General features: G+C 49.8%; 1 protein-coding gene and 1 long non-coding RNA gene across 5 annotated transcripts in view; one reads left to right on the forward strand and one right to left on the reverse strand.

Annotated features, from left to right (window-relative positions):
* LOC107214932 lies at nucleotides 1-1,602 on the forward strand. 2 transcript variants are annotated; one of them, XR_002002466.2, is made up of 3 exons: nucleotides 1-159; nucleotides 260-452; nucleotides 1,240-1,602. It is a non-coding gene; the product is annotated as an uncharacterized LOC107214932 (long non-coding RNA). The 2 variants fall into 2 exon arrangements; XR_001525055.2 differs by lacking the exon at nucleotides 1,240-1,602 and having other exon boundaries at nucleotides 260-533.
* RASSF5 (Ras association domain family member 5) overlaps nucleotides 1,008-8,513 on the reverse strand; it is a 28,031-nt gene continuing 20,525 nt past the window's right edge. For all 3 annotated transcript variants that reach the window (XM_015650755.3, XM_015650752.3, XM_015650756.3), the window contains 4 exons: nucleotides 6,022-6,135; nucleotides 4,860-5,157; nucleotides 4,431-4,546; nucleotides 1,008-3,858 (listed from right to left, as the gene is read on the reverse strand). In XM_015650755.3, the coding sequence (XP_015506241.1) occupies nucleotides 3,706-3,858; nucleotides 4,431-4,546; nucleotides 4,860-5,157; nucleotides 6,022-6,135 (681 nt within the window). In that variant the 3' untranslated portion in view covers nucleotides 1,008-3,705. The remainder of the gene's footprint in view (nucleotides 3,859-4,430; nucleotides 4,547-4,859; nucleotides 5,158-6,021; nucleotides 6,136-8,513) is intronic.

The raw sequence follows: 8,513 nt of genomic DNA on the forward strand, positions 1-8,513 counted from the left end.
ACCTTGAGCTGTATGGTCTGGACCCACAGTGTGTGGCCAACACTCTCCAACAGAAGGTGCAAGCCAGTGCCACCATCAGCCCAGCACCAGGAGCAAAGGACAGAGTCCAGGTCCAGATCCAAGGCAACCAAATCCATCATCTGGCCAAGATGCTGCTCGGTAAGAAGATTCTGGAACTGGGCTGCTCACAGCAAAACTTGAGTTTTTAATTCTCATTTAACTCTTCCTTACCTGAAGTGAGCTCTTGGTTGTGTTGCAGAAGAATATCAGCTACCTCGGAAATACATCCAAGGCCTGGAGAAGGCTCCAAAGCTTGGCCGCAAGAAGTAGGAGAAAAAATCTACCCTGAGGATTGCTCAGCTCTCATTATTTATAGAAGTGTTTGCTGCTAGCAAATCAAGGATCATGTACAGGCCCTGCTCATTCCAAAATGAGTCCTGGATGTTTACAAGGTCTGGAATTCACCCAAATAATAATACTGCTCCAGGTGTTAATTTTTCATAAAAATAAAAAGCTGAATAAGGCCCTTGTTATTTCCTTTTGTGATTTTTTTTTCCCTGATAATTGATACTGAAGCACTGGATGCTACAGTGGCTTTTGTAGTTTAACATTCTTGTTTTGCATCTTTGATCAAGGATGTGGAATAAACCTCCACTGAAATATGAGAAAATTATTCCAACACAATCCTGGGACAGTCCAGTGTGTTCTGCCATTGAGTAAAACCCACTCTGGTATAGATTTTACCCTTTTAAACGTTTCCAAGTATTGAAATCAGACATTTCAGTGCTGAGAATTAACTGTATTAGCTGGACTTCTGTAGTTTGTGTTATTTCTATATATAAAAATACATTTTAATGTATGACATGAGCTGTAGTTTGTCTCATATAACAGTGCTGTAGGCCCCAGCTAAAATATTAATTATATCTTTAAATTCACTTTTAGGAAGGATTCCTGTATTTCCCTTTAGACTTGATCCATTGAAGTTCCACAGGAGGGCACCAGTAAAAGAAGGTCAAGAGATTTCTTTAATTACTGACAGTTTTATTATCATTGTCTCTTACACTGTCTGCCTATGAACAAATAGTTCCAGAACCTTCAAAAAAAGCTGAGAGTGAGACATTTTGTAAAAATGCCATAGAATCACTAGGGAGTAGTAAAAATAAATTACAGCATTGCAAAAATGCATTTCACTTTGCCATAGAAGCTCTACTATTCCATCCTATACACATTATTTTACAGGTTTTACAGTAGCCATGGAAAATAAACTCACACGACCGAGGCGAGACAATTGCTAACCAAAGGCACTGCCAACAGGATTTTGCGCTTAAAGAAGAGGCAAATACTCCTAAAAACAGCTCGACTGACCCATGAGAACTGGAATTTCAGCACCCACCAACTCTTCAAATGCCCCTCCTATAGAAAAAAAACAAGCCCAAAAGAGCGAGTCCTGCTGGTGGCAGGAGGTTTTCAGCAGCATCCACAGTGATTGCATACGAAGCCATGCCTTCTACAAACTGTCAAAGACATGCTGAGGCCAGGAAGGGAGAGGGGACACTCACCAAAACTCACTGGAAAAATAAAATAAAAATAAAATAAAGGAAACCTGCACGACTTTTAGCCAGAAAGAAAAGGGATTTCAAGCCAAGCAGGTGGCTCTTCCCTCTGAGAGCCACTGGCGGTTTTTACAGCGTTCTTCCCCATGGTGGAACTGAAGTATTTATACGGTGCTGTCGAGGCTCAAAGCACCAGATAAACGGTATTTAAAGGACTCCACAAGTGAATAGTGAAGTGCTAAGCCTGCTTGTAGCTGGACAAACAGCCCCAGAGCGTGGCCAAGGCTGCTGTGTGGCTGCCAGCAGTTGTTAAAGGTCGTTGGGTGTAGAGTACAGTACAGCTGGAGGCTCTTCTGCACCAGAGCCCTGCGAGCAAACCCTCACTGCTGACCAGAACAGGAGCTGCAGCTGAGCTTGGCAGAAAGTGCCTTTCACACCAGCCGAGGGCTCCAAGTGATGCAGTTAACTCTCATAAGGTTTTGAAACAAACATACTCAAAATCTGGAAAAAAAGAAATCCAAAATCCCAAGCAGTCACCTTCCAGAAAGAAACAATCCAGTTCCTCATCCCTCCCCGCACACGAGGCTTGTCACAGCAGTGCTGCGGGGACAGGAGGGACCAGGGCTCTGCACAGCTTCCTCCTTAGCCCAAACACAAAGTTTTCACACTTAAGGGAAAAAAAAGGCACTGAGGTAAATTTGAGACTGGTCCCCGTTCCCCAGTAACAGCAGCCACAGTGAGCTCACAGGGACAGCTGCTCACACAAAGCCCATCCCCTGCTCCATCCCGACCCAGCGCTGCCATTCCCCGTCCCTGCGGTGAACAGAGGGAGGCTGGCCCTGGCTGTGTGCAGCGTGCTCACTCCTGAGGGTAAACACGGGGCCCATCCTCTCCCCCGGGATCCCTGGAGCATTCCCAACCCCATCCCTGCGGTGTGGAGCGAGGGCAGGGACCGAGCCTGCAGCTCTGGACTTTGCTGAGGGATGCTCGGTGTGCTGGGAGCCCTGAGACAGGCAGAGAGAGACTTGTGTCCTCTCCTGGCTCCACGGAGAGAGCAAATCCTGGATGTGCAGGACAGCACCAGTTGAGAGAGGGGAAGGGGGAACAGGGCACAGGGAGGGTGTGACAGGGACAGCGCTGTGAGGAGCAGGAGGTGGCACAGGTGAGGTGAGCAGAAAGCACCCAAGGACAGTAATTCCTTTACTTGGTGCCACCTCCACACCCCAGCCCTGGATAGGGCTCCTCTCCCTCGGGGCCAGACGTGTTCCCAGCTCAAAATCCAATTTGTGAAGGGGTTTTGAGCTTTCCTGGGTTCCTCTGATGGACACGTATTGCTAAACCTTCAACACTGAACCCTCAGTCTGTGCCCCAACCATCACCTTTACACTTTCCAAACAGAATTTCTGGAAACACAGGTCCCAGTTCCTACAGAGTAGAGAACTGGTGAAACACTGGCTAACTCAGGTAAGCATCAGGGACAGTTACAGTAATTCAGCTCTTTTCAAAATCAGAAGTCAAATAGAATCAAAAGGAACAATTTTCCTGGGAATTACTATTACTGAGTTGCAATAATATTTACTAACAGACTGTTGGGGTGTTGCAGCTGCCTTGGTGTCACAACCTGGCATTTCCCTGGCTGCCTTAGCCCTGAACAAGTCCAGGGCTTGGTTAAGCTGCAACACCCACGTGGTGCAACAACCTCCTCCCCTTTTCCTGCTGCTTCCAGTGCTCTCCTTACGAAACCAGAACCACGAGGGCCACAGCCACCTCCAAACAGGAACAGCAGCTCGCTGGGAGGAGCAGGAGCAGCAAGAGCTGCTCAAAACTTCAGCCAGCAGATGGGTTCTGTTGGGTGTCACACCGAGAATCTTCACGCAGCCTCTCCAGCGGGTGGCACGGCTGGAAATCCAACCAGCAGCTGTGTTTGCTTTGTTGAAGCTGTTTTAAAATCAGGCTTCCCGTTCTTGGACAGGCTCTGGTCCTGGGAGAAGAGGTTTCAGAAGAAGAAAATGCAATAGGATCATTTTAGGGGTGCTGGGAGCCAGTCCTCACGGAAGGTTGAAGAGGGAGAATGATTACTAAGGTGTCCTGAGAAGTCTTTTCATTTAAAAACAGTCTCTAGCTTAGTCTGATGCCCAGTGCATCCTGAGGGTTATCCAGGTTTGCCTCTGGCTTCTTTCAGGGTCTGTTGAAGCCTCTGTTTGAACCTCTCGTACTTCCTGTGCACTTGCTGGATTTTGTCCTTCTCCTCTTTGTCCAGGATCATCAGGAAGTTCTGCAGCTCTGGGATGGAGAACGCGTCCCACTGCAAAACCAGCAGAGAGGCAAAGTGAGCACACACCTGCTGGGCTTTGTGGGTTCTTACCTCTGAATCTGTGAGGAGGAGCAATAAAATACATTTAAATGTATCTGATCTCCAGGGATTTTAACCTTGGAGATGGGGTAAGGGACATCCCAATCCTCCCACACCAATGCAGGACGCAGCAGCTCCCAGCTCTTCCCTTCACTGTGATGGGCAGCAAGATTTCAATCAAAAAACTCTGAATTTATTACCTGAGTGTCCCTGGCTTTTACTTAAATTAGTGGATTACTTCTAACAGTGCTCAGCTAATCTAATTAGTGAGGATTAACCCTAGGGTGGCACTGCTGGGTTCCATAAACAGATTATTTGCCATCAAAAGTGGCCTCAGCATTTCCACAGCTCAAGTTTGAATTGTGTTAAATCATCAATCACCTAAATCAGATCATTTAGGAGCAATAAAAGACCAACCCAGCCCCTCTTAGAGGAGAACATCCCTTTTTGTGCTGCCCCTGCCACTCATCTCCCAGCTCATGCTCCACATTTGTGTGAAAAACAAGGAGAAGTCACCAACGTACCTCGACTTCCCCCGTTTCGTTTTCCTTCAGCACAAAGCTCAGCACATCCGTGTCAGGGCCCGCCAGCAGCCGCAGGTACAGGGGGTACTCAGTGAGAGGAAGCTTCTGGAAGAGCACTGCAAGGACAGCACACACCCCCAGTGAGACCAGGGCTGCCAGGGCACAGGGGAGCTCAGGAGCTCAGCTGGAGCATGGGAAAGGATGCTCAGGATCACAGGGCTGAGCCTCTCTCACAGATTCATAGGGATCCCTGTAAGGTCTCAGGTGGTTTCAGCCCTTTCTGAAAATGGAATTCCCTGTTAGCCTATGCAGAGTCACCTCCTGTGGAGGTCTGGCTGTTGATTCACCTGGATTTAGGCTTTGTCTGCCTGACACCCCAGCGAGTCCTACAGGGCACCAAACACAAGCCAAACACCACCCCAAACTCACCTTGCCCATCTTTCCTCATCTCCTTGAAAAGTGCAAACTTCTGGGGGTTATCCACCACCATGAACTTCTTCAGCAGCCCCTGGATCACCTCGCTCACCGTGGTGGTGCTGCTGATGTGCAGCTGCTTGATGGCATCCAGGGGCAGGTAGAAGGAGGTCCTCTTGTCCGTCATCTCCGCCAGGTTCACCTCCTTGAGGGCATCGTAGATGGACTGGGGCCGGATCCCGGCCGGCACCGTCACGGGGCGCCGCAGCTTCAGGTGCACCTTGATGAACCCTGTGTACGTCCCATCCTCGTTCTGGGGCAAAGCACACAGGGATCAGGCTCCAGGCAGCTTTTCCAGCCCTTTTCCCACCACAAGAGGCTGGTCTGCAGCGTGGGGTGACAGCAGGAGCTGCCCCCGCTCTCCGTTTCTCATTAATCATGTCAAAAATACCCAGTAATTTCGGGACAGTCACTACTGATTTTCTCTTGGTAATGACTCATCCCTTCCTCTCGTCTGTGGGATTTTATTTCAAACCAGCCCTGCTACCAGGCACTTATGGAAATTCCATTGCATGGAATTTGTAGTTGCACTTAATATGGATTTGAAATGCCTGGTTCTGCAGGACCTCCCAAACTTGTTCCTTGTGTTTTATTCCCCATTTAAGGGATTCTCACATCTTCATGGAACAAATCATCCCTGGACATACCACAGGTCTCCTCCCCCACCCTCAGCTCCACAAAAATGCAGGAATCAGGAGAAAAGGCTGGTTGTGCACAGTCCACACAGGAAGCCTGGCAGTGGTGAGGGCAGAGCATCTCTCTCTAGGAAGGTTTTGTGTTCCTAAACCCACTGCCAACAGCTCCTGAGCTGCAGGGTCACAGCCCTGGATCCAGTGTGACTCATCCCCACTGGGGCCAGATTTCAGGGCAACTCCTCCCCAGAAATCAGGGATGGAGGCAGGGAAGGGTCACCTGGAGTGTCGGTGACACTGGAAAGCCAAGCAGGAGGAAAAGCAGTTTGACACCCCAGTGACACCTTCCCCACAGGCTGGCCCTGTTCAGAGCCCTCAGAAACCAGCACCAGACTGTGTGTGAGAGGAAAACCAGCACCAGACTGTGTGTGAGAGGAAAACCAGCACCAGACTGTGTGTGAGAGGAAAACCAGCCCAGTACATACCAGTTTCATCAGCAGGCAGTTGGTGACCTTTGCATTGTACTTTTCAATCTTCTGTTTGATCTCCTGGACCGTCGGAGGCTCGGGTTTTTCTTCTTCTACCGTTTGTGTCACATTCTGCAATCAGAAGAGCAGAATGCAGCTTTAGCTGCTTGGTGAGTTGGGTAACACTCCATCTGCTCAGCTCCACGTTTTCCTGGGAAAGCAGGAACAGATCCTGCACAGATCCCGAGCAGTGATGCCACATCCCAACCCCAAAGCACCTCTGACACCAGTGGCAGGCAGGGGAGGGCAGCACAAAACACAGCAGCTGGTGGCACAGAGCAGTAAAATATCCCAGTACTAACCAGGGCAAAAAATCCAGCCTTTAAAACCCACTTTCAAAGCAAAGCCACCTGCACCTGTGATCATTTATTTCCTTCTTGAACTCAAGAAAAAAAATCCCATCCTATTTCCAGTCTGTTCCCAGTATTCACGGCTCTGACTCCCAAGCAGCTTCCAGTGGGTTCACCCAGGCAGAATGTGGAGTTAAATCTCTCACTGCTCTTGTCAAAACTTGGGAAATTCTAGCTCAGAGCAATAAAAGCACACGAGCAGCAGGCTGGCTGGGTGACTGATTATAAATCAGGCACTGCAGGGCCAGTCCAGGCATCCCAGCCCGTGTCAAAAACTGCTCAGTGTCTGCCTGGGCACACCCAGAGTGGGACAGAGGCTGCTGCTCGCACAGGTTTGGGGGAATTTGGGGGAATTTGGGGGAATTTAGGGGAATTTGGGGGAATTTGGGGGAATTTGGGGGAATTTCCTCTAAAACTAACAGATCTGACATGTAGGTGGGCTCTACCTGAAGGCCACCCATGGAAATGTCACTAATGAATAGTCACAGACTTATTAAGGTTGGAATTTAAGGAGATCCAGTCCAGCTGTCAACACAGCACCATTAAACCGTGTCCCCAAGTGTCACACCCATGGCCTTTTGAACACTTCCAGGCATGGTGATCCCTCCACTTCCCTGGGCAGCCTGACCATCCTTTCATGAGGAAATTTTCACTCTCCTGGCTCCCCTCCAGCCAGGAGGGCAGGTCTCTACAGCACTGCCTGCTTTATCTGCTCCATCTGCAGCAAACAAGGCTCTGTGTGTCTTGGGCAATGCTCAGAGCTCTGCTGCCTTCCCAGAACTCACCACCTTCCCTGGTGACAGCCTGGGAATGCATTCTGCCCAGATTTTATGTGGGCTTGCTCAGAAGTTGGCATTAGCAGGGAGCAGAAAGCGTGAAGGGACGTGCCATCAAGGCTGGGAAGGCTCAGAATGAAAACCGTAACCTCTGAGAAGGAAGGAAAAAAAGGGAAAAAGGCAGCTCAGGGAGCAAAGCTCTTCTCCTCTCTGACAGCCCCAGAGCACACAGGACAAGGACGAAACAAGCTGCAAATAAGCCAATATTGCCCGAGGCTACCCATGGTATTTCTTTCAGGAGGAGAATCAAGCAGAGGACGAACTGAAAGCCTGGCTGCAATCTGGCAGGGCAGCTGCAGGGGACTGGGGAGCCCTGGATTCATCGAGGCCATTCCCCAGTGGCAGCTTCACCATTCCCCAGTTCCTGCCCCACAGCAGCAAACAGCTCCAGACCTCTCAGCCAGCCAGGGGACAACGGTGACACGGGGGGTGCAGCCTCCCCCAGGCACTCCAAGAGAGGGACAGGGGCTTTAAACAAGGAGTTTAAACAAGCATGGAGTGACAGGACAAGGGGTGATGGCTTTGAACTAAAAAAGAGGAGATTGACATGAGATACTGGGGAGAAATCCTTCCCTGGGAACGTGGAGAAGCCCTGGCACAGCGTGCACAGAGCAGCTGTGGCTGCCCCACCCCTGCAATTGTCCAAGGCCAGGTTGGAGCAGCCTGGGACAGTAGAAGCTGTCCCTGCCCATGGCAGGGGTTGGGACTGGATGAACTTTAAGGTCCTTTCCAACCCAGAGCATTCAGTGACGATAAAAGCAAAGCTTTCCTGGGTTATTTGAGAACAGCACATAAATCTCCCTTTATCAGAACTCCCCAATCTGTCAGAGTCCTTGGGCTCTCACTGCACCAAGTCCTGGCCACACACAGGTGCTGGGCTGGCTGGGGAGTCTTTAAAAATCATCTTTAGAAATCATGCCAAGGGTTGAGATTTCGAAAGTAGCATGATGGAAAATGAAAAAAAAAAAAAGAAAAACAACAAAACAAACCCCACCCCTTCCCTATAAGTTAACAGAAGATGAACTGTCAGAAAGCCTGCACTTCCTCATGTCACCCATGTCACAGCACTGAGACAGACACAGCTGTGCTGGCCCTCACCAGGGCTGGCTCCCACCCCAGCCATGCAGTGAGGGAGGGCAGGGGACCCCCAGGACTGTCCCCTCCTGCACACACAGAGTTGTGAGGGCACCCCAGCATTATCCATGGCACAAACACAGCCCAGCAGAGAGAGCATCCATCATCCATCCCTCCATCATCCATCCAT

This window comes from Parus major, chromosome 26 (assembly GCF_001522545.3).
Source record: "Parus major isolate Abel chromosome 26, Parus_major1.1, whole genome shotgun sequence".
Taxonomy (NCBI): Eukaryota; Metazoa; Chordata; class Aves; order Passeriformes; family Paridae; genus Parus; species Parus major.